The following is a 26,604-nucleotide window of genomic DNA, read 5'->3' as shown; positions in this document are numbered from 1 at the left end:
CTTCTTAAAATTACTTTGAGGACAGAGGCAACCACAAATGTCAACTATGATCCTTTCTTTGCCCATTTTTCTCTCTCCCTCCTCTTTCCTGCCTAACCTCTTTCAGATATCATTTAAGGTAGAATTTATCCTCGCATATTGTCCACTTCTTTTTTTTTTTCCAAGATTTTTAAAAAAAATTCATTTATTAAAGAGAGTATGAGAGAGATCACAAGCAAGGGGTAGGGGTAGAGGGAGAAGCAGACTCCCCACTAAGCAGGGAACCCAAGGTGGGACTCGATCCCAGGACCCTGGGATCATGACCTGAGCCAAAGGCAGATGCTTAACCAACTGAGTCACCCAGGCACCCAATTCACTGCTCTTTATGCAAAATCTGCTGCTTCGCGGTCAGGTGCAGCGCTCCCATAATATGAGTCATCCTGTTACTATCAAGATTCCTAGGAAGTCTTGTTATGACTTCTGTTACACCATCATTCTCACATATTGTATCATCTTGCATTAACCCCAATTTATTGAACCCTGTACCACTATAATACCATTTTTTAATATCCCCAGCCCCCAAGTGGATGCTGCAATGGCAGGCCTGCTCTCCATGATGCTCCAACACAACAGGCATATGTATTTTCATAGTATTTACAATATATTTTGAAGTATTTTAAGAATTTTACTGTATGTAACTTACAAAGCAAACTACTGCTACATCATATCAAACAATACTGTCTATTGGTACCCCAAAGATTTAAGTAAGAGCATTCTTTCGGCAGGAATTCTCTAACATGCCAATGGACATTGCATAAATTAATACCTTATTAATCCTATGCCTTTCCCATGCCCAGAAACAGAAAATTAGCTTCTAATGAAATATGACCACACACTGTCACAAAGCAAGGGACAAATTCAAATGGTACCTGAAGAACCCAAAATTGACAGCCTTTTCCACCAAAGCGCAGTAGAAAATGGATATAACTTTACCAGGTTTTAGGTTGTGGATTGATGAGCACCTTAACAACATGAAAAAACTTACATGTAAGTAATTAAATAAAAACTATATATTGGATCAAAATTGCCATTGATATTTATGAGGTTACACCAAACTAAAAGAAATTGCCAAATCATCAAATTACCTTTTTAAAAAGTAAAATACTAATATTCAACAGCTAATGCTTAAAAATTAAGAATATTTAGGGGTGGGGCACCTAGATGGCTCAGTGTGTTAAGCCTCTGCCTTCAACTCAGGTGTCCTGGGATTGGGCCCCACATCGGTCTCTCCGCTCGGCGGGGAGCCTGCTTCTCCCTCTCTCTCTGCCTGCCTCTCTGCCTACTTGTGATCTCTCTCTGTCACATGGATAAATAAAATCCTTTAAAAAAAAAAAAAAAGGAGTATTTCGGGGCACCTGGGTGGTGCAGTCAGTTTAAGTGTCATACTACTGGTTTCAGCTCAGGATGGTGAGATAGAGCCCTGCATCGGGCTCCATGCTCAGTTTGTAGTCTGCTTAAGACGCTTGCCTTTTCTCTCTGCTCCTTCCCCACATTCTGTGTCTCTCTCTAATAAATAAATATTGGGGCACCTGGGTGGCTCAGTGGGTTAAAGCCTCTGCTTTCAGCTCAGGTCATGATCCCAGGGTCCTGGGATCGAGCCCTGCATCGGGCTCTCTGCTCGCCAGGGAGCCTGCTTCCCTTCCTCTCTCTCTATGCCTGCCTCTCTGCCTACTTGTGATCTCTGTCTGTCAAATAAATAAATAAAATCTTTTAAAATTATTTATTTATTTATTTATTTGACAGAGAGAGAGAGAGAGAGAGAGACACAGCAAGAGAAGGAACACAAGCAGGGAGGTGGGAGAGGAAGGAGCAGGCTTCCCGCCGAGCGGGGAGCCTGATTTGGAACTTAATCCCAGGATGCTGGGATCATGACCTGAGCCGAAGGCAGCCGCTTGACAACTAAGCCACCCAAGTGCCCCTAAATAAATCTTTTTAAAAAGGACATTTTAAGTTTCTCTTCCAAGATGTTTTCATCTTATAATTATACTAATTTTAAATGAACACATAATCAGACAAAACTAAAATCAAGAAGTTGCCCTGAAAGATGCACTGGACAGTAGCTTCATCATCAAGTTGTTAGTGTATTAACAAGGTTATGTAAAAGGGCAACAAGTACATTAATACTGACAATGTGATGTAAATGTTTTTCCAAAATGAGTGATTTATCTTCAATGTGTCCATTATGAGTAAGAATTGTGTATTTTGGGGTCCTGAGATGGAGCCTGATATTGGGATCCATGTTGGGCGTGAAGCAAGGTTAACATTCCCTCTCCCTCTGCTCTCTCTTTCCCTTTCCAAGAAAGAAAGAAGAAAAAAAAAAACCCCAAACCTCAAATGGATTATGGTCCTTGAACGCAAAATCCTGTATGTTCTTGGAAACTTTAAATAATGATTTCTATAATTTGAGGAAAAAAGAAATCCATCCTAGATTTTCATGCTTACATTTCTCTAATTAGAAAATTTCCATTTTGAAGAATGAGAAAAAATTTCAAAAGCCAAGCCTTTATTAATTTGCCTATAACATTCGTTCATTGCTCACCTCCCCAAAGAGAGGTTTCATCCTGAAAGGATGTTCTTAATGTTAGATTCAAGTTCAGAGCTATAATAGATATGGTCTTTTATCTTAACAATCACCACTACAAAAGCTGTAATTAGCCTTAATAACCAAATTAACCAAATTGAGTAAGTCATTCTCCAAATTTTATTAATTCAGAGTCCCACTTTGGGCATTTATCTCCTTCCCCTCCAACACATGCCTGAAACATTTGTAGTTTTAAAAATAAAGCTCTTTGATAATTAAACACTTCATTCTGCTGTCTGTCAGAAACGTTAAACCTTGTAAAGACTCAACCAAAAATACTACACAGAACTCAGTGAGAACTTAGCATTTCTAGCACCTACCAGAGGACCTGGCATCTATAAAGGTATTATTGGTTCTTTCACAAAGGACACTTAATTATTTGCTATGAATTACAATGAAAACAAATTCAATACTTTTAAATTGCTTTCCTAGCTTCAATGCCTCAAAGTGTATAGAGGCAATTATCAAATCACTGGTGTGTGCATCATTCAGTTTCTGTTATCCACAGCACATTTCAGCTCTAGTCCAGCTTTTCTCCATCATTCAGCATGCTTTTACCCTTCTTTCCACTAAGCCATCTAATGTGCAGGCAGTGATTTTACCAAAAAGATACACTGAACATACAAGCCAAAGTAAACCAAAACTAGGAAGACTACTCCGCTGGGAAGAAGAAAAAGATGAAAGAAAGCATTCTTTTGCACAAGGCAACCAGTTGCAAACCACTCCATAGTCTTAAACCTGTTGACATCCTACAACTCACCAAACAGTGAGCGAATGTCGGCAGACAAATACTGAGGCAGAAGACAAACCATCACAAAGACCTTTCTGGTTACTTCTGCATTTCACCAGTAGTACACTCCCAGGAAATGTGGGTAACAAGAATTAATGAATTTGACATGCCCTGAAAGCCTGTCGTCTACATCAAACATTTAGATGCACAAATTACCATCACTCTGCCCTACCTCATATACCCACTGTCCTACATTTCCAACTAGAAGAAATGTTTGATAAACAAGCTCTGTTCTGGAAAGGGCAAGGTATGCCCCAGGCCAGCCCACCTAGTGTCTCTGAGGTGGTAGTTCCCCACTTATACAATAGGGATAATAATCCCTACCTACCTCATAGGGCTGTTTAGATTTAAAGTGTTTCCAAACTGCAGAGTTTACTCAGCTCCAAAAGGTACACTCCCTGCAAACCCCTGTGTAGAAGACTCTGACGTTAAGGACATAGAGACTCAAAGATTAGAACAGGAATGGAGGGCTCAGATCCCAAGTGATTCTGTGAATACCCTTACAAGTATTTTATAGTTGATCAACTAAAACTATTAAGAGGACATATTAAATAAACAAAATATCCGTAACATTAAACACTTAAGCTAGTAATAATGGGTTCCTGTAAATTAATTTCTACTTGCTGTATGATTATAGCAGGAAACATCTTTTAGTCTCTCCTTTTCCCTTGGTTTCAACAATAGGCTTTTAAGGGTGTTTTGTTTTCTGGTAGGCACTGTTCTCTCCAGCCTCCCAGACCCCAGGTAGGGCCCACAGGGCCACTCAGAAGTCTGAGATGCTTTGGGTAATTCTGTCCTTATCTAGTCACATGGAGGAGGCTCTCAACCTCATCCCTATTCCTGTATTTTGTCTGTCCATGATAACTTCATGCCAGAGGATGGACAAAGAGTGCAGTGCTGAAGCCTGAAGCCTGTATATACTGATCCTTTAGCACCCCCTTCTTTAGCATCTCTGCCAAACTTCTAGCTACCAACCAATCTACTTCGCCTCCCTTTTTCATTTTCAGTGCCCAGGGTGCTAGAGTCTTTTACAGGAATACAAAATTAAGTTACCTTATTATCAGGAGGAAAAACCCAGAAGTCAAATCAGGTGAAATTGGTATAATGAGAATATGAAAGTGAGAAAGAACTACTCTAAAAAAAATAATAATAAATTATTAAAAGTGGAGATGCAGGGACTCTAGGGTGGCTCAGTTGGTTAAGTGTCCTACTTTTAATTTAGCTTAAGTCTTGATCTCAGGATCGTGAGTTCAAGCCCTGTTGCAGAATATGCTAAGATCATGTTACACTGTTTATTAATAATAAGCATTCATTTCTGACAAACTATCTGACTTAATCCGACATAAGGGAAAAACTGAAATAAAAGAACATAATTTTCACACATTGTTATATCCTATAATCTGGCATTCAGAAAACAACCATGAGAAGAATCACAAAGTATTACCAATTGTAATTACCAATTATTACCAATGGTAATTAGATAGATTACCAATATTCTGGCTATCTATTACTATGTAAAAACCTATCCTAAACCTACTGACTTAATAAAGAATGTATCATTGTATCTCATGATTCTGTTGGTCAGAAACACTCTCTTCCTAACTTTTCCCCTGCCTTAACACGGCCCCTCCATGTGGATAGCATGGGCTTTCTCAGAGCATGGCAGCATCAGGATGTGAAACTTCAGACTTTTTACATGAAAACTCAGGGACCCAAGACAGAACCTTCTAAAGACAGGAAGTGAACTGCTGGTCATTTAATGTTTGGGCCCAGAAACTGGCCCAGCATTTACTCTATCATATTCTGTTGGTCAAACAATTTTTAAAAACTGACCAGATACGAGAAAAGAGAACAAACCCCATGTCTCAATGACAGAATAACGAAAGATCTGTGGCTATCTTTAATCTACCACCAGTTACCAGGAAAGATTAGAAATTTGCTGGATTACAAAACAGATAACAAAGGTATTCACTAATGAGTATGAGCATGTTGTTAGTTAAGCTAATCAAAACCAAATAAACTATTGAACATATGAGAACAGCTGCAAGTAAAGCAGTAAAAAACAAAACAAAACAGAAACAAAAACAAACAAACAAACAAAACCACCCAAAAAGTCATTATGAAAACTTAACAGCATAAAAGGTGTCCCAACACACAATGCAATATTAAGTGCTGGTTTGTATGCTAATTTTTTATCCCTTCAAGGAAAATCCTAACAATATCAGGTTACACATGTTAGGTTTCTAATTAGAGTCTACATTTAAAGTTCTAAAATGTCTGTCTTTAGGGTACAAATCATTCCATCTAGTTCAGTGAACATAACATACTTCTAAAAGTGAATGGCATACTTTACATATTGACAATAATTGCTGCCATTTGACTTTCATCTCCCCCAACCCTGTACTATATACTTTAGACACACAATCACATTTCACCCTCACAAAAACTCTGTACAGAGAAGGAAACTAAGGTTCAGAGAAAAGAAGAAAGGTATTGTACTTCTATTAAAGATGGGAACCAGATTCGTGCTCCCTAAAAACCAATATTCTCAATAGTTGGGTATTTAGCCTCTGCCTACCTATGTGGTCAAAAAGAACTCCTATAGGGGTGCCTGGGTGGCTCAGTGGGTTAAGCCTCTGCCTTTGGCTCAGGTCATAATCTCAGGGTCCTGGGATGGAGCCCTGAATTGGGCTCTCTGCCTGCCTCTCTGCCTCCTTGTGATCTCTGTCTGTAAAATAAATAATTAAAATTTCTAAAAAAGGAAAAAAAAAAGAACTCCTATAAGTTAGGATTCATATGTGTAGCTATGCATACATAGACTCCAAGATTAATCATTTTTGTCTTTTGCCAGAATCATCATTCCATTTCTCATATTTAAGCAGAATAATATGAAGGGGCACATCACTGTCTAAAATTAGGAAGAAATCTTAAAGGCACAGCTAAGAAACTCTGTACTTTATTTAACCATGTATTCTTATGTACTTAGAACATGTCTCTCCCATGTAGAGAAAGCATCTCCAACAAAAACGGACACAGGTCCATCTAAAAAGAGCCTAATGAAACCAAAGAAAACCACATTTTTCAAAACTGACAGCCACAGCAAAACAAGCAATTTCACTGGAGATTAAAACAATAGACAAGGGCTCCTGGGTGGCTCAGTGGGTTAAGCCTCTGCCTTTAGCTCAGGTCATGATCCCAGGGTCTTGGGATTGAGCCTGCATCATGCTCTCTGCTCAGCAAAGAGCCTGCTCCCCGCCTCCCTCTCTGCCTGCCTCTCTGCCCACTTGTAATCTCTCTCTCTGTGTGTCAAATAAATAAATAAAATCTTTTAAAAAACAAAACAAAACAGACAAACAGAAGCCCACCTCCTAATTTAAGACTTATTATTCAAATTGGAAGAAATCTGTTTTCTCTGAACATACAGTGTATTCTGAGGTCTGTTGGAATAGAGCGGCATCAGCATTTCCGGGATGACACCCTTGCGTGTGACTGAGTGTGCCCTTAGCCTGCGGCTGCACTGCTCTGGGTGGAGCATCAGGGTTTGTGATTGAAGAGATCAGCTGGCCATTCTCTAGTGCCAACCTCCCAGAGTCAGTGATACTTGCTTTTAAAGTCCCTTCTACAGCACAGGGTTTGGTAATATGCAAATCAATTCAGTATATTAAAACAAAAGGTACACATTTTCCATATAAGACACTCTTTGCTAAAGGTAGCTCTTCCCCCTATTTTCCAGAAGATATGGTGTATATAACGCTAATGGGGAGAGCACAGGTGTAGTAGCAAGTGGGGAGCAGAGGGCAGAGGAGTAGGGCAACCAACGCTACCCTCTCTAAAGGTGAGAATACAAAAAGTTAGTGATCCCCTTTTTCCTATCTCAAAGGCAGAGAATGAAAACTGTTACATAGCTCCATTCCTACTTTTTAATATCATGTTTCTTCTTACAAAATATTAAGAGACGAAGTAAAACAATCACTTGTGGTATTTCCCAGGGTTCCACAGTTATAAAACAATTCATAATATTTATCATATTTATTTTTGTTCTCAGAGGCTATTATGAGAGGCTAGAATTTCATGCATGATCCAATTAACTAATTATACTTATTTAGAGGCCATGAAATGCTTAATTGCAGTCACAAATAGGAGATCACTGGGATAATTAGTTGTGCTAGCAAAACTATAGTCACAAAATTTCTTGGGTCAGACCACACAAAAACTGTGACCCTAATTATAGTATTGTTTGCAGCACAATTCAGTATTAATATGTTTGTCACCTGTGTTTGAAGAGTAAGTTTAACTGGTGAAAACATTCCCCTTACTTTAAATTTGCTATGCTAGTTTCTAATTCACTACAACACTTCTGCCAAATTTTCAAAATACTACATCAGGTATATTGTTCAGAGAGAGCTTTCGAGATAATTTAAGTCAAGCAGGGCTAACCTCTAAGCAAAAAGGCACAGGTTTGATTATCATCTGACCAGGCTCTGAGAAAAGACTGAAGGAAATAACCATCTTTTTGTTGTAAAAAAAGAAAAGAAACGACCAATCTTTCAAAACAGCTAACAGGTATCTTCTAAATGCCAGAATGTTCCCTTCTGGCAAACCTGTGGTCCTCATCTGATATGCAGTTTTCCCATTCCATTTGATTTGTCAGTGCTTTCAGACCAACATGCAAAATTCACCAACGACAGTCTGACCTTATTGGGAATCTGCTTCTGTAGAAATGACCAGAGCCAGCTCTTCTACCACTCACCTCCCTTCTCCTTTTTGAGGGAAGGAGGAATGACAGAAAAAATCAGAAAGAGAAAAAAGGCACATTGACAAGTCTTTCTTGGACAAAAAAAAGGGCAGTCAGTGTTAGTGAGGGGAAGGAATGTGAACTAGGGTAACTGTCAAGAGCACTTTCCATGGACTCTGCACTGGCTGCTTGACTAAGCTGCCTTTATGACTGGTTCTATGATTCTTCCAACAGTCCAAGGTTCAAGAAATCTACTTCTGAAGACTCCTGAGATCTTCATGATGTCTCTGTCCTATCAGCATTCTCCTGGGCCCACTTTCCCAATGCAGGCAAAAGACTGCTAGAATGAAAAACAAAGTGTTATTATGCATTATCTCATCACCTTATTTTAGGCCATGAGAATTCACATTATTGTCATTTTACAGATAAGGAAACCAAGGTTCTCTCTAAGATAGGGGAGCTGTCCAGGGCTATACAGATAGTAAATAAGAGGATCAGAATCCATACTTAAGACCATCTGACTCCAATAAATCTGTTCTTTATATTCCAGTTCAAGGTTTTGAAAACTAAAACAGTCTAGGTGAGCTTGTCTCTATTCACCCCTCTGAAAAGGCATGCTTTGCCTGGGTGTCTTACACTTGAATATATGTTATAAAACTGACACAGAATAGTGACTGTGAATACGAAATATATTAGCTCTATCTTCAAAGTTTTCTGAAACAGGTCCTACACAATATTAACTTCATTTCTTCAGTTCTCTTAGGCAGTCTCGGGCTACTTTTTATTTTCCCCTTATTCACTTTGTTTCCTAACTAGACTATAAGCTTCTAAGGACAGTGCCTACCAAAAGGCACTGTAAACAACAGCTTATTGTTAATTGAGCTGCTGTTTTGCTAAGGTACTCTATCATCCACCAGCCACATTTAGGGATAAGTGCTTCTCTGAACCAGCAGGACAACACAACAACTGGCCATGGAGAATACCAATTCGGGATAAAAGATCATCAGGAGCCCTAACAAAAAATAATCAAATTTACCAATATTTATGATTATGGAATACTGATGAATACACTTTAGCACTACAGTTGTGTAAGAATCCCCAGAAAAAAAGGACTGCAGTAATCGGTCATATCAGAACTGCAATTTTATTCATAAAAACAGTTTCTTAAAGCATGGACTTTTCTATGGAGTTTAGAAAGAACCTGTGATGGGTGCCGAGTTTCTTGGAGAACAGAATGTTTCATTTTGCTCTAATTCATTCTATTACTGAATTAAACTCTGATGTATTGGTCTTGACAAGCGCTTCATGCTGATTGTATTGTGTATGATAGTATAATCACTCCCCATGCATTTCCCACTGGCTGGCTGATTAATGCAATAGATTACCTGCAGCACTGATGGCAAGGGGGAATCATTGCCCTTCTGTACTCTAAACTGTTTGTATTTCAGTGTGTGCGTGTGCGTGTGTGTGTGTGCATGCACATGCGCACACACGCATGCAAACGTTCAGGCATACACAGGCAGCCATGAATATCCACCATGGGAGGAGAAGGCGGGATAAGTCAGAAGGGGAAGAAAAGAAAACTGAGGACACAGTGAAGATGATGGCCTTTCAAATACTGTTTTCAGTACACCAAAAATAATCACTTCCTAAGGCTTCCAGACAGGTATTTAACACTACACTTCAGTTATTCATTCATTATTTTACTCACAAATATTTTACTATATGCACCAACTACATGCCAGGCACATATTTTCCCCCACCAACTATATGCCAGGCACATTTTTCCCCCTACATGTACAGGAAAACTAACGAAAAAAAGTGTCATTTTCAGTGTTCTGATCAGTGTACAAGAAGGGAAAAGGGGTGTGAGTTTATCACATGAACATTGATATAGAGATGGAAAAGGATGACTCTGGAATTAGTTTAAATGTACCAAAAAGACAGCAACTGACAAGATCATTAAGTACAGCGAGTGGCTTAAATGGTTTCAAAACAAAAATCTCTCAGACTAGATGGTCTACCTAGGGCATAATGTTTAAGTAAGAGCATCCTCTACGTATGATCAGTATGTATGGCAAACAGGTTGCTGAACATACTAATGTCATCTTTAAATGTCTACATGTTGGATGTCAGACTTTTGTGGTCTTGGCACATTCTGAAAGCATTCTTCCTAACAGGATTTTCTTCCACTTCCAAGCTTCTATTTGACCCAAGTGCCCTGTTTACAGTCCTCACATCCAAACCCCTTAGCCCATGTTCATCCACAAGAGAGACTAGCTTCCAATCTAAGCCATTTCAAGGTTGCTAATAACTTAAGTCTGATTCCTGACTGATGAATTCTTACTCTCTCCTCCAGGTTTGCCCAAGCAAATTTTGAAATTTACTAAGATACCCCAAAAGGAAAGGGGCTGGGGAGCACAAGGAAGGGTCAAGAAGGTATAGTTGGTCATGGTTCAAATTTACAGAGTTTTGGATTTCTCTGTCAAAGGTTAACTTTGTAAGAGAAGACAGAGAGTTGGAAGTGTTAGCCACATTTCAGACAATTACCATCACTACTCTCGGTTATTCATTTCTAGATCAGAGCCCGAGAAAATAGCCTAGAAGCCAGACTTCAGTACTAACTCATCTAAACAATTTACAGCAGAAGGCCCCTTCCTGTATTTTACCAGACAGCATACTATTCTCATTCCAATTTAGGATTTTTTTTTAAAAGATTTATTTATTTATTTATTGGTCAGAGAGAGAGAGAGAGAGCAAGCGAGCAAGCGAGCACAGGCAGACAGAGTGGCAGGCAGAGGCAGAGGGAGAAGCAGGCTCCCTGCTGAGCAGGGAGCCCAATGTGGGACTCGAACCCAGGACGCTGGAATCATGACCTGAGCCAAAGGCAGGCGCTTAACCAACTGTCCCCCAATTTGGGATTTTTAAACACTAAAATATTGTGCAGTTGTTAGATAAGCTTATAGCAGCTTCACAGAAATTCGCCTGCTATAAATCACTTATCAACCTGTCTTCTTAAAATAAAAAATTACTTCTACAAGTAAGTCATTCTTTAGTAGACCTCTAAGAAGAGCAGCTATTTAAAAGCCCACTGAAGACAGTCACAATCAGGCATGTACTTTTAATCTCAGAATCCTTTGTCTTAGAGAAATCTTAACAGAGAACTTAAGTGTCAAGTGATAAAAGTCACTCTGTCAGGATTGAGAGGACTTGCCTCCCCCACCCACACTCTCTTCCTCCCTTTCCTTCCAACCTCAGGGGTTTATATGAGGCACTGCGGACCCCCTGTCTAAGAGACACCCATTAATCATTTTCCTGGGTTCTCCTGCCCCCTCATTAACCCACCTAAGCTTGAATCAACTACAAAAACATTTGTAAAGCACCTTGCTCCATATGATACCTACAGAGAACAGCCTAAGTGGCTGCTTCTGTCCTTCCTTGGCTTCCACCTCTTTCAGTCTAGCTCTTGGCATCTCTGATTCCCCATGAAGCCCCTGGGAATCTCAGATGGCTTAAATGAGGCTTCTCAGACCTCGTTAATTTTTGTATGCTGCCACTTCAGCGTAAGAAATGGTGAGAGGAAATTATCCCCAGCCTGTCCTTCCTTCATTCTCATTCTCTCACTTCTACCACTCTAGTGTGATGGTGCTCTCTAGAGATCCACTATCTAGCAAGGAGGCTGCTCCCTCCCTCAACGACAGTTCCCTTTGTGGCAGTTTCTTGAGGGCAAGTGCACTACTAACTCTTAGGAAATGGGAAGAGAAGAGAACTTTCCTAAAATTGCTATAAGGAAGAAAAGGATACTTTATATCAATACTCTGACACTCCTAACAGCCATTACTCTGAGAATAGTTACCTACTACCAATGGACACATCTTACAAAGAAAACAAAACAAAACAAAAAGTAATTGGAACCCATTCTTGATGCAAATAATGCTACCAGCATACTACATATACAATAAGGACACTAACATGTACTACAATGAGTCATAAGGCATCTTGACTCCTAACCCAATCCCTATGGTCTATATTTAGAATAAGGTTTTATAAAAATACACAAGGGAGTGATCCCTGAGTGTCGTTACAAATTATCCAATTGTACACCTAAACAACTTAGAGAATGACTATCATTAGGAATCTCCAATTGGTTAGATAAAGGGATCAAATGGTCTGTAAAGATCTTTTTTGATCTTGATAATCTACCACTTTCTGCTAATATTTATTTTAAAAATTTTCCTCTTTATTTCCACTTTTTCCTCACAAAGGGGTACTGAACAGATAATTAAACCCTAGCAGCTGCACTCAAGAGGATTGTAGATAGTTCTGCACAGGAAGTAAAGAAATATGCATTCTCTCCTTTAGTTAACTTCTGACCCAAACTAGAAATTAATTCTGCCTACTTAAAGAAACCGAGAACAAGCCCCTCTTCCGTTCCCCACAGCAGAGCAGAACCCAAAGGTTTCTGACCAACAAACACAGAACTCTCAGTTTTAAGAGACAAGAAGCAACAGGACCATACCACGGAGAAAAGAAACCAGGCCCAGGTAATGAGGACTGAGCAGCAGACAGGCGTTCCGAGAACACGGCTGGATAGAAGCAAAGCCTCCAGAGCAACACAATGTACGAAGCCTCCTTATTGAAAGGGAGCTCCAGATAATAAGGGGGAAACCACAAACTGAAACAGAAATGTACACCCCTATTCCAGAGCAGGCCAGCCCAGACCAAGTGCAGGAGGGAGTCTGCAAAGCTACAGACCACATGACATAAATAAGGGTTGACAACCGTGTTATCACTACAGCCTGGTAGAGGCTGGGTCAGACACCGGAACCTAAGGGTCTCACTGGCTCCTTTGCAAAGGAGCCTGGAGAATAAAATGAAAAACTGACTGTAACCCAGCTGCAGTATGTACGGCGTGTACTTTGTGAGAAGCATCCATTTATTCTGACAGTTCTCAATCAATAGCATGGACTTGGCTCTTCTACTAATGTGGCTTTTTTAGACTGAAGTCAGAGAGTACCTAGAAACACAGATGAGCACCCAGAGTAGGTAAACTCTGCTGACTACCACCATTAGACCCGGAGGACCCCAGGTGGGCAGACCAGGCCATGCAGCTTTTCCAGGGCTTATTGTCATCTAGGTGACCTTCACCTTGCCCTGCTCTGCCCTGAGCAGAGAGACTCCTTAGACCCCTTAACAGAAAGGCAAATTAAATCAAGTAAGGATGGAGTCCAGTTTGGTGGTTTAGTCTTTGAAGTCACTGACCTGGGATCAAATTCCTGCTCTGTTGCTGTGACCTCAGGCAAGTTATAGCTGAGGCAGTGTACTCAGATATAAAATTCACAGTAATAATTATACCTATTTCACTGGATTGTTTTAAGAATAAAAAATATAATGCATGCATTAAGTGCTTAGCATAGTGCCTGATAAATTAAGTGCTGACATCTATGTTATCTTTACTAGCTGGACTAAAATGGGAAATAAAAGACAGCAAAAATCTAGATCCTGTGTCTACTCTCTCTCCCTCCTTACCTCCCTTTGAAGTAACAACAAAGGACAATAAAACTGGACTGAGAATCTTTAAAACAACACTGTTGATCATGAATTTGAACGTTTTATAGCCCTCCCCTATTGAGTTAGTTCATCCATGTCTTTGTTCATGTTATTCCTTCTCACTACTTCTTCCCTACAACTCACTTCCATGAACCATATTATGTATGTAAATATGTAATGTGTAATGTACACAATATGTACATAGTATGTACATAAGATGTAAAATCATATTAAATACCACCTGTACAAGTATTTGTACTAATATGTGAATGAATTACCCTGTCACAGTGCTCCTCAGTTCATTCATACCTATTCTAATTTCTGTCTCCTGATGGTTGCATCTCTCTACCGCCTCTTAATTATAAGTACCATTACTAACAGTAAAGTCAAACACTCAAATACATCTTACATCTATTCCTCTGGACATAGCAAGTGCTTAATACATACTGAGACAGAAACCACAATAAGACTCTGGGAAAGAAGGGTTAATGGACTTTTCTAAAATTGCTATGAGGAAGAAAAGGATACTTTATACTGATGCTCTGACACTTCTAGCAGCCACTACTGTGAGAATAGTATCTACTACCAATGGACACATCTTACAAAGAAAACAAAACAAAAGTAACTGGAACCCATTACTGGTGCAAATGCTACCAGCATACTACATATACAATAAGGACACTAACATGTACTACAATGAGTCATAACACACCTTAACTCCTAACCCAATCCCTGTGGTCTATATTTAGAATAAGGTTTTATAGAAATACACAAGGGGGTGATCCCCAAGTATATGAGGTTTACGTGTTAAAGTGTATTCTCTTTATGCCCAGGAAAGACAAACTGGTAGGTGAGAAGCCATTCTTTTTTTTTTTTTTTTTAAGGATTTTATTTATTTGGCAGAGAGAGAAGGATCACAAGTAGGCAGCAGGAAGCGGGGTGGGGGGGAGCAGAGAAGCAGGCTCCATGCTGAGCAGAGAGCCCGATGCGGGGCTCGATCCCAGGACCCTGAGATCATGGCCTGAGCTGAAGGCAGAGGCCTAGCCCACTGAGCCACCCAGGTGCCCCGGTGAGAAGCAATTCTTAATGTGGGGTTCATTAAGTTTATATCGTTTACTTAGAGCTACGAAGAAGTTCCCCAACTCTGTGCCTGACATCGTTTTGCTGCAAGAGGGCTCTGGGAATGGCTGTTTCTCCATGGCACCAGCAAAGAGAACACAACTTATGTGGCAAACACAATGGAATGCTCCCTATCTCTCACAGAAAAGCAGTTACTCCTCAGCCATTCACTAACCACCATCAACTTCAAAATCTGGTAAGCCTAGATTTGAAATTTATCATATAAACCAAGAAGCAGCTCTGAACCATGGTGAAATTACTTACACCCTAATATGTTGGGAGATGTAAGGTGGCATTCCCCAGAAATTTCTCTACAATGACCCCCAAAGCAGAGTCTTTGGAATCTTATTTCTGTGCACAAAAGCCTTTAGAAATGACTTAGAGCATCACTGGAAATGTGTGACTTAAGCATGTGAGCCCGGAATAATGAGGATGGGTAGAGAAGAAGTCCACAGAGATGACTACCTATATCAGAGATAAAGCTAGAACAGTGTTCTGAGTCTATGAAATAGGTAATTTTTAGTGTTTGCAGTAAATCTGGTTTCAACGGATGGAATGAGGGGCTAAGTTCTCTACTGCTGAACAAAGATTTTCTGTGATTCCAAGTACTCTGAATCTGTAGACCCACTCAATCTAACACTCTACAAGGAATATTACCATTGTTGCTTAATAATAGTGGTTAAACTAACCTTACAATGGAATTCAAAATAGAAAGAAACTTCAATGGCTATGTCTGCTCACACAGAGTTAGGTATCCATATTTAAAAAAAAAAATTTAAGTGATCTCTATACCCAATGTGGGACTCAAATTCACAAACCAGAGATCAAGAGTAGCGTGGTCCACCAAGTCTCTGAGCCAGCCTGGCACTCCCATAGCAAAACCTTTGAAAAGAATTCCGAGAGGTAACACCTTGTTCTTGTGAACCGAGTGAGCACAGCTCAGAGCAGCAAGGCTCTTGCAATGAGAGCCCAGCCTCTCCCTAAAAAAACCAGGGTTTACATGGGATAAGCAAAACACATGGCTCAGCTGAGAGAGAAAGTTAAGTGTTCAAAATTTTAGGGGGAAAAAAACCCCACATTATGTAATACTTGAAAATGAGAATTTAAGAATTTTTTCCTCATGAAAAAGCTGTAATTAAATCTTATTTAACTGTTTCCTCTAATGACATCCATTTTAATTAGGTTTTAATAGACTGGCAGCCACAACCTATAGTTTTATGAAGCAAAGTAAAATTACAGTCTAGGAAGACATTTAAGGAAAGAGACTCATCAACACAGATGAGAGGTTACAATATATCCCCTCATCCCTAAAGACCCGCATGGTAATTAAGTGTGCTGAACAGACAGCCATTAGGGCTAACAGTAGGTGTGCTCGCCACCAATCAGCACTGGGTTATTCTTTGAAATCAAAGGGTTATTGCTGTGATCTGCTTTCTAGAAAATTTGCATGTCATGGAATAAAGAATGCAAGTAAAGAGGTATGGGTTCTATAGTGCCACCAAATCTGCAGCATCTGTCCATGCAATGGGCTGTCTTAACATTTTAAGGTATGCATTTTCTTATACTGAACATGATACAACAGCACTCATCCCGAGAAGATTGCTCTATGTTTCAGAAAATGAACATCACATAGAAAAAGCAAAATTAATGTATGAAAAACAGATTCATGTTTAAGAATAATGTCTCTGCAAATGAGATGCACTGAACAGGATCTTTAATAGCATGCATCTCTATTTATTTCATACAACATTATGAAAATCAGGGAATAAATCACGAAAATCAACTTAGACCAAATGAGTGTCATAGATACTTATTTTAGAAAAGAAGAACTAAGTATAATCAATCCCTTTGTTAGCCAGAGGATGGAGAAAGGAATCTGGCCTGTTGCTACTTTGTATATACTTATTCAAAAGAGAGACAAAGTTATGTGAATATATACTACTTTAAAAACTAATTCCGAAACATCAAGGCTTAAATTTTAATAAATCACATACACTCCATAAGTTGAAAATATTGGGGAGGGGAATATCTGATCCTCTCAAAAACTACCATTTTGTAACCAGGCCAACAATCTGATGACTCCAAATCTCTCCGCCAAGAAGCAGTTTCTTGGCTAAGATACTCTTGTACACTCTCATCAGATTAAGGCTTTCATGCCAGGACTCTTTTTTTTTTCCTGGTGTATTGGCCATTGCCAGAAATGGACCCATCGAATTCACCAGTGCTAAGGAGTTAAGCATCTGAGATTTAATTTAACAGTTTCAGCTTTATTAAGCTGTCACAGAGCGGCCCCACTTTGATAACAGTAGCTGCTCCAATTATGGCTTGGTTTAGGGTTGACAAGTATAATGATTCATTCGTGGCACATGAGAAGCAATAAAAGGTTGTTTTGCATTACAGCTTTAAAAATGTGGGCACTTTTTTCATTTAATTTGTCACTTAGCTTTTGCTAAGAGGACATTTAAATTGCAGTAAAAGGCAAATGGGGCTTTTAGTTTAAATGTAATCCCCATATTTAAATGATCTGTAATGGTGCAGTGTTGGAGTGGGAACACTATTGTCTCACAGTGGGTCCTGATGGTGACATGTGACATTTGTATTCAGGTCCTGTATTATCCATGTGGCTAAAGGGCTTCCAATTTCATTTCACAGCCAGAAGCCTGCAGAAAACACCAATTAACTTGCAGATCCCATTTGCCGACAAAACTCAGCCTCTTCTCAATGTCTGGCATCTGGCAGTGCTCAGCATTTAATTCCAAAGCAGAGCCTTGAAGCAATGTGAGCCCTGTGCAGGGGCACAAAGTCAAATTCTCCCATTTTATTAAGAAGCAAAATCCTTTCCTTTTGTAGTCCAGAAGCAACTTTTAGTTAATTTTTTGGTGAATGAATATTAAGATATGATAGCTATTGTTACTTCTACATGGCATTCTTTGTAAAACTTAGACTCCATTAAAGTGGCTAGTGACCTCTGCTTGCCATCAGAGTACACAAGAGAATTTATAGCAGTCTAGTAATGATGGGGTGGAGGGGAGGGATGATTTGTGAAGAAAGAAAATACAGGGCAAGAAGATATATCCATCCTAGACTGAAATCAAAGAACTTGTATAATATAAAGCCTGGCCCATAATCAGAAAGCAGTTCATTAGAGGGTATAACTAGAATCAGCTGGTAGAAACTTCTACCTAATGAGAATTATACTTTTGGGGCGCCTGGGTGGCTCAGTGGGTTAAGCCGCTGCCTTCGGCTCAGGTCATGATCTCAGGGTCCTGGGATCGAGCCCCACATCGGGCTCTTTGCTCAGCAGGGAGCCTGCTTCCTCCTCTCTCTCTCTCTCTGCCTGCCTCTCTGTCTACTTGTGATCTCTCTCTGTCAAACAAATAAATAAAATCTTTAAAAAAAAAAAAAAAAAAGATTCTCTTATAAAAAAAAAAAAAAAAGAATTATACTTTTGATTGAGAGCTAAAGTGCATAATTTTCAAAACCAACTTGGAAAAGTGAGATGGGGCTAATGGATTAAACATGAATGGTGTTAAGTTTTATTTAACTATATCACTTGTACATTTTTGGATACCAAAAAAAATATTAGTCAGCACTTTCTTCCTGATTAGTTATTTGTAATCCTAAATTCCTCCAAGTACCAAAGCTCTTTAAATTTTATTCATTTAATATTAATCCAATACTTTTTCTTTAAATGATTCACTTTATTATAGTTTTTTTTTTTAAAGGTAGAACTTTTGAATGTCATAAATCAACTAGTCAATTCAATTTCACCACAGAATTACAAAACTGGGGAGGGTTTACTTAGGAAAGTGTTATCATTCAGTTCTACCACGCTTAAACATATCCATTACACTTGTGTTTTCCCAACTACCATACTGTGCTCTCAAACACTCTTCCAATACATTGAAACAAACTACTATAGTTAGGGACTGATCTAAATTTGACCAAGTTATTATAAGATAATTAATAAAAATACGAGGGGAAAGGCCAAGAAATATCTAACATAGTTGGCAAGTAGCAGACATATACATTAAAAAAGAAAAGCTGTCACCCACAGCAAGCTTCTGAACACACATCCTATTAATTGCAAAGAGGAAACTGATGTTCAATTCTTTGCCAACTTGTGGCATAACCCTAGATTAGTCAATATCATCTTTTAGATGATGACTCCTAAACTTCCCTGGAGTCCAGTTTCCTTATCCATAGAACAGTTCACATCAAAGGTCCTTTCCAATTATTACAATCATGTGTTATATGCACAAACAACAGTTTCTCTTTGTCCAGACTTGACATCAGCAGGATATGATCTATTATCAGCCAAGAGGAAAAGAAGGGGAAGGTATCAGGAGTTCTACTATTCAATTTCAATGAAACTAGGATCTCCTAGTAAACATATCTATAAAATTAATATAGGCATTGGTAGAACATTTGTCAAAAATTCCATCTGTCACATTCTTAATAGAAAGACAATTTAACAAATGCATTATTTGTTAATTCCCTAGCAATATACACTGGATAAAAATAATCATCCACCCCAAATTTCCCAGTGAACCTGACTACTGGATTTCTCATTTCTTCAATCACCTGCTATATTTCTATCTTTATTACAGAGATTTAGGAAGCAATAAAAATTATAGTTTATCTTTTCCCTTTTGACAATCAACAGTTCATCTAAGTATATAATAGTCAAAAAATAAATGTTCAAACTACTTTTGACACTTTTAATGTACTCAAAGGGGGGTAAGAGCCAAATTTTAGCTCAACTAGGTACAATATTCTTCTAGAAATGAGTAACCAGCTCTGCTATACAAAATACCTATTTTAAAATAAAATGGCTTTCTTTTTCAAATATTTAAAGGCAGATTTCGGTGCTTGCTTTCCTCAAGATCTGACCATTTCCCCCAAACCCTCCCAAAATTATTTCCTGCAAATGCCAGCCCAAGCCCTCCTTCTTCTAACCAGTGTCTAATGGCAGTAAGTTCATAAATGAGTAGCTCTCTCTTCAGCAACACTCCGGCCATGTGCTTTCAACATTCAACCATGATCTTTACCCATACATAACTCAATGGCAATCTGTCAGGAAACTTGTATTTACCCAGCTCATCCCAGAGCTGCCTGTATTTGTCAGTCATCGCAGTGCCTTGTTGCCTCCAAAGTGACAGACGAGGGTCAGCCATGAATTGCTCTGTTATCAACGTCAACATGCGGGCCCCATTTGAGTCCCTCATCTTCAACATTTCCCGCACCTGGTGGGGGGAAAAAAAAACCAGACCTTTAGAAAAGTGGTCAAATATGCACATTAATACAGGAACAGACCACTTTCTTTCTTTCTCTGGAGTGTGAGGCAGTTAATTCTTGATACCAGCCTTCTTTGGCAAACAAAAGTTGTGAAAAACTGGTCTCTATCCTAAATGACAATTTAATCAAAGAATTTACTGTTAATTTTTTAAAATTATGTTTCATAATCCAAATGAGGAAAAGAAATTTGGTTAACTTTCCAATTACAAAAAAAAAAAAAGAAAGAAAGAAATTTTTTGCTAGCCCACAGAAAAACAACACCAAAATAAATCATCTGGCACCTTCCTGATTCTTCCAAATGATTATACTTACCACTAGAGTAGAAAAGCCGAAAGCAGTCTACTGATAACTCTTCAGGGATATTCTCAATTGAATGGATAATGTTTTTAATAATAGATCTGTCTTACTGTTTTTAAAAACCTGCTTTATTGAGACATAATTCACATACCATACAATTCACCCATTTAAACTGTGCAATGCAATGTTTTTTAGTTTATTTCCATAGTTGTGAAGTCCTTCAGTTTTTGAGCTAAATTACAATTTCAGTAAGTCCTCACACCAAAGTTTTCTGACAAGAAGAGCAATATCATACTTTTATATTCACCCCAATGGGGCTGTGAGAGGAAATGGACAGTGCTGTAGGTTAAAGAACTCTCTAACCCTAACTGAGCAATCCAGGAAGCAGAATTATAACCTGTGACCTAGCAAGCTAACTCAGCTTCTCAAGCTGGAACTTCAAGCTCTGTCCATTACTCTGGAGCCAAATTTCCCAAATTTAAAAAAACAAGGGGGCGGGGGGAGAAACACAAGACTAAGTGTCCTTATAGGAAACTGTAGATAAATCCACCCATTCCAAAAGTGTATACTGCTAAGTGTTCAGCAAACACAAATCCCAGCTGAACACCACACCACCAGTTCTCCCTATAGGAAATGACTGGAGCAAAGTCACAAGCAGCAGAAAAGGAGAGGGGATCCTTTTATTCAAGATTCTATGTGAAAGGCAAATCAAAGAGGAAATGGCAGATACTCAATAATGCAGCCCAAACCTCAAGATCTACTGATCCTGTGTCAGGCTTTAACTCTGACAAGTAATGGAAGTCCATCACAGGCTTCAAATGGGAGCCCTGCAGAGAACCCCAAAACACTTCTACACTAAATCACAAGTGTTGTGCTTTCCAGGATTATTTCAGTAATAATCTTAAGAAGTTTTTTTTTTATTTTCAATACGGAAGCACTAAAAAGTCATGAACAGAAAAAGACTGAGAGGAAGAAAGGGAATTGCCATTTACTAGACATCACACTAGAGAGTTTTATAGTTATACTTATCATGTAATCTTCATAACAACCATATAAAATAGACCAGATTATAATTCCCATTTTATGAATTATAAAAACCATGTTTCAGAGAAGTGTAGTAACTTGCCCAAAGGACAAGAGGAATCTCTGGGATCAGGGCCCAGATCTGTCTTAACTCTAAAAGTTATGCCAAAAAATTAAAAAATAAAAAAGTTATGCCATTTCCAAAATTAGATGATGCTGTTACTTCATGTGGCACACATAATGTGTACATCACATGAAAGGATAAAAACAGCAGCTATAGGCCAGTCTAATACCTCTTTTACTTTGCTTCCACTAGGCCAAAGTGTACTATTCACTACCATGAGAATCTGTGAAATACTTCCTGTGTGTCTAAATACACCAAACCTTTAATACTCCCACTACATCATGGATGTGATTTAATATTTAATTTCCTGATACATTTCTAACCTATTACTCAGCAAAAGCAATGAAAATAAACACTTCACTGTTAAGTATATAAACCATAACTATTAAGCAATACTCGAATACATCTACAGTCTAATAGTAATTAATTTTCAGATGACTGACTAACATATTTCAAGAGTTTGATGTACCTGTGAATTACCAAAGAATGATTAAATCATGTGTGAAGTAGTTTTAGTGTAAGATGTATTGTATTAAATCTAATTTTCAGAAAATCAGCAATCAATACATAGTAAATGGGATAAATCTTTAATAAGAGAATACTGATTAACCAAAATACACTATTTTCTGGCCATAACCAGTAACAGAATATACTCTAATTCTTCAGAGCTAAATAATAATTTTTTATTATTATAAATACTAGAAAAGCTGTTTAACGAAAGTGTCAATGAGTTATGAAAACTATCAATTATTTCATCCATTAAAACCAATCTGAATCCATTAGTCATATTAGTAGCTGTACCCCCATGAAAAGACACTGACTTAATATTACTAAAAAAGCATTTTACTTAGTATTTAGAATTGCGTTTATGGTACTAAAGGGTCTGTATAAAGCAAGAGACACAGCCTCTACTCACACAGAACTTATAAGGAAGATAAGCCTGTTTCTTAGGCCATCAAATTTTGGTGATGAAAATTTAACATTTACCAAGGCCAAAATGATGCGTTAGACAGTATTATCATTTAATCACAACATGAGGAGATATGTTATCAATAGCTAATTTTATAGATGAGCAAACTGACTTGAGTAACTTGTCAAGGTTCATACATTCAATAAGATTTAGAGTTTAAATTTAAAGCAAGGGCTTTATGATTCCAAAGTCCATGCTTTTGAAACTAATTTAAATATACTGAACATTATTAAACTAAATATATAATGTCATATGCATGTATTAATTGTACAAAAATAATTATGTAAAATTTACAGACTATGGATTGGAACAAGAGACACTTCTCAACTTTAAAAAAATAAATAAATAAAATAAAAAGCCCTAAATATATAAAGCACATTTTAAGGACTGTATTCAAAGTTATGCTCTACTTGAGAACATTAACTAGGAAAACTAAAAGCTTGAAAATATGGTATTTCTAATAATATTAAGCTATTTACTTTTGAGTTTGGAAGTTTTTCCGAAATTGTATAAACTGTTACCATTTTTAGTAATGGGAAACAAAAATGTTCCACATCTTGACTAAGGATAGCTAAGTAAATTAATGCATTACAACATAATAGTTTCTAACTGGTTGATTAACTTAGATGCTCTTCTTTAAAAAAAAAAAGAAAGAAAAGAAATAAAAAAGAAGCCTTTATTCCATTGTACACATCATCATATATAGATATGATGTATCTATATATGTATATATTTAGAATATTTCTTAAAAAAAAAAAAATCATACCTTTGCAAAGAGCAAATTAAGCTGCTTCCCTGATCCGTGGTACCCGCCCTGGGAAAGGAACAGTTTAACCTGTTCTTGAACCTGCTCTTCATCTAAGTGCCAGCAGTTTTCATCATCTATACTAGCACCTGCTGTTGGATCAGGAGCACCTAGAAATAGAAAGAAAAAATAACACATATGCTAGATAAAAACTCTGTGCTAAAGGGCTCTGATAATAAATTTGAAAAGAATTAAGATTCTCCACTTTTTGCCTACACACTTTTTAAGCCAACCTCAATTTCAATTATACATACAAATTTATGACTGAAAATAAATATAAAAATCATTCTCTTATTTCCAGGATTTTCTTGATTTGTGCTAAGCTAAAATGCACATCACTGCAGAACTGAGATATTTTAAACTAAACGTTTGGAGAGGAGTTTACAAGTCCTCTAAAGAATAAAAAAGTCACAAAAATGTCTCATTGTAAATACATGATGTTTATAAAGCTCTACTATGTAGGATATGTTAGGAAAATGTTTTTCAAAGACATGAGAAAAATGTGAAACCAAGTGAACTGAGCAGAGTATTTTTCTCTTTACTATGTTAATTCAAGAAGCTTTCACTGTTATCTGCTGCCATATAAACTACATGCTGACATAGTCTTTAGTTGCAGAAAACTGAAGATTAAAAAGGGAAATCAAGCCACATGGGAACAGGCAGTGCAGCTGTTGTACTAAACCAGGTTGTAGTATCACCTTGCCAAACTGCGTAAATATTTTATTGCTGAAGTACACACAAAAGATAACAGCCATGTCATAAGCCCTGTGTGTAAACTACCTTAGAAATTCAAAAATTATCCAGATACTTAAGCAGTAAAAATTAAGTTTCATTATTTATTTTTTTAAAATGGTATTTAAGGCCTGAGATTCATAAGAAATATTAAAAAATTTAAGTCTAAAAACCTTTCATCAGTAGTGTTTAATCTCACCAACCCTTAAAAAATACATTTGTTGGGGCGCCTGGGTGGCTCAGTGGGTTAAAGCCTCTGCCTCTGGCTCAGGTCATGATCCCAGGGTCCTGGGATTGAGCCCTGCATCGGGCTCTCTGCTCAGCAGGGAGCCTGCTTCCCTTCCTCTCTTGTGATCTCTGTCTGTCAAATAAATAAATAAAATCTTAAAAAAAAAAAAAAATACATTTGTTGGGGCACCTGGGTGGCTCAAGGGGTTAAGCCTCTGTCTTCGGCTCAGGTCGGATCAAGCCCTGCATTGGGCTCTCTGCTCAGCAGGGAGCCTGCTTCCCCATCTCTCTCTTACTTTCTCTCTGCCTACTTGTGATCTCTCTCTCCCAGTCAAATAAATTAATAAAAATCTTTTAAAAAAATACATTTGTTTAAGTCCAGCTGTACATTGCATTTCTTTTCTTCTAATGATCTAAGAATGAACTGGCCAAGGAAACAATCACTTAACATCTGCATAGAACCAGTGTCCATTAGTCCCTAAGAGGAGAGCAGTGAGTCTGTGACTCTCCCTGGAAAGGTGTGCATTCATTCATTCATTCACTGAGCCAACATATTTATTGAGTGACTCCTGCTAGACTTGAGAATGAAATGATGTGCAAAATAGACAGAATTCTTGTCCTCATATATTTTACCAACAAATTATTTTTTACTAGGACCAACAATAACAAAACAATTTACATCAAGCCCAACATATCTGTATATATGAGTGTTTATGTGATGACATCTATTATCTATTTTTCTGAAGCAAAAGTATGATGAAAAAAGACCTGACTGTAAGTGAAAGGGTCTGATATTCTCTATTATATTTTTTAAAAGGGCTTACAACTTTTAAAACTGATTTCATAACCCATAATGGGCTGCAACCCACTATAAGAGAAACACTATTTTAAGTGTGTGAGATAAGTATCAATCTAGTAATCACACATTTAAATATATGATAATAACTGCTCAAAGGAAGAAGCCAAAATGCCAGCAGACTGTATCAGAAAGCTCTCACTTGGCCATGGATTGCTGGAGTAAGCACACCTTGAGGAAATGGAACTTGAGCAGAGATTTAACTCAAATAGATTAGAAGTTAAAGAAAAAAAGAAGAAAAAGAGGGTTGCCACCAAGAAAAAAGTGGGACGCCTGGCATCTGCCTTCCACTCAGGTCATGATCCCAGTGTCCTGGGATCCAGCCCCACATCAGACTCCCTGCTCAGCGGAAGCCTTCTTCTCCCTCTCTCACTCCTCCTGCTTGTGTTCCCTCTCTTGCTATGTCGCTCTCTGTCAAATTATAAATAAAATCTTAAAAAAAAAAGAAAAAGGAATGAGTCTGAATGTGAGACTAAGTAAGAGCTTAGGCAGACATCTCAGGAAGGAAGGAACAAGGAACATGGATGAAATAAAAGATAGTGCACATCCGTACAACTCAAAAGTAGAGCATGAAGAAAAGACAACTACAAGACAATCCTGAAGAAGGGCTAGCCCTTGAGAGCCCTGGCCAGTGGGAGCTTAGTTTTTTCTTCCCTACGCGTAACAAATGGGAATTCCTAACAAGGTCATCCAAAGAAGAAGAATGAAACACCCTAGACAGTAAAAGATGTTTTCTCCTAACGTGCATCAATTTCAACATTCCTACAATAGAATATATTCAGCCATAGAAACAAATGTGGGTTATTTCCTTTGTACTCCGATGGAAAAATATCCAAGATATACTGTTGAATGGGGGAAAACCAACCAACCAACCAACCAACCAACCCAGGCCGAAGAGAAGGATGCATAATATATCTCCCCTTATTATAGTGATGTTTTAGAAAGAGCCTGTGTTAGTATTTCCTTACATATGCATAGAATGGGTAACCTTGGTACACAAGGAAAGAAGGCTCTTCACTGAACACCTTTCCATATTTTTAAAATTTCAGAACCACATGAATATATTTAAGTACTAGAAAAATCTCTTTCAAGTGTGGAGGATAGGCTAGGAAGCAGAAATACATATGAGAACAGTGAGAACGGTATATATGCAGAGTCTGTGTGAAGGATGATGATGGTAGCTTGAAAACATCACTGAAAACTAAAATGGAGACTCTGACAGGAATTTAAGACAAAAACAATGCAACATGGTAATGAAGTGGGTATGTGAAATTTAGAATCAGCAGGATCAAGAGAGACATGGGTTTCTGGGTTAAACAACTGGATGAAGGGCGCCTGGGTGGCTCAGTAGTTGAGTATCTGCCTTCAGATCAGGTCATGATCCCAGGGTCCTGGGATCGACCCAGGATCGGGCTCCCCGCTCGGCAGGAAGCCTGCTTCTCCCTCTCCCACTCTCT

General features: G+C 38.2%; 1 protein-coding gene across 1 annotated transcript in view; it reads right to left on the bottom strand.

Moving 5' to 3' along the window:
* Positions 1 to 26,604, bottom strand: part of ZSWIM6 (zinc finger SWIM-type containing 6) — a 194,529-nt gene that overhangs the window by 32,028 nt on the left and 135,897 nt on the right. Inside the window, exons 3-4 of the mRNA XM_059175070.1 lie at positions 23,293 to 23,441; positions 19,910 to 20,060 (exon numbers count right to left, since the gene is read on the bottom strand). Of these exons, the coding sequence (XP_059031053.1) occupies positions 19,910 to 20,060; positions 23,293 to 23,441 (300 nt within the window). The remainder of the gene's footprint in view (positions 1 to 19,909; positions 20,061 to 23,292; positions 23,442 to 26,604) is intronic.

The sequence above is a fragment of the Mustela lutreola genome, chromosome 5, assembly GCF_030435805.1.
Source record: "Mustela lutreola isolate mMusLut2 chromosome 5, mMusLut2.pri, whole genome shotgun sequence".
NCBI lineage: Eukaryota > Metazoa > Chordata > Mammalia > Carnivora > Mustelidae > Mustela > Mustela lutreola.
Note: the sequence above shows the minus strand (reverse complement) of the source record. Positions and strands in the feature narration are given on the sequence as shown.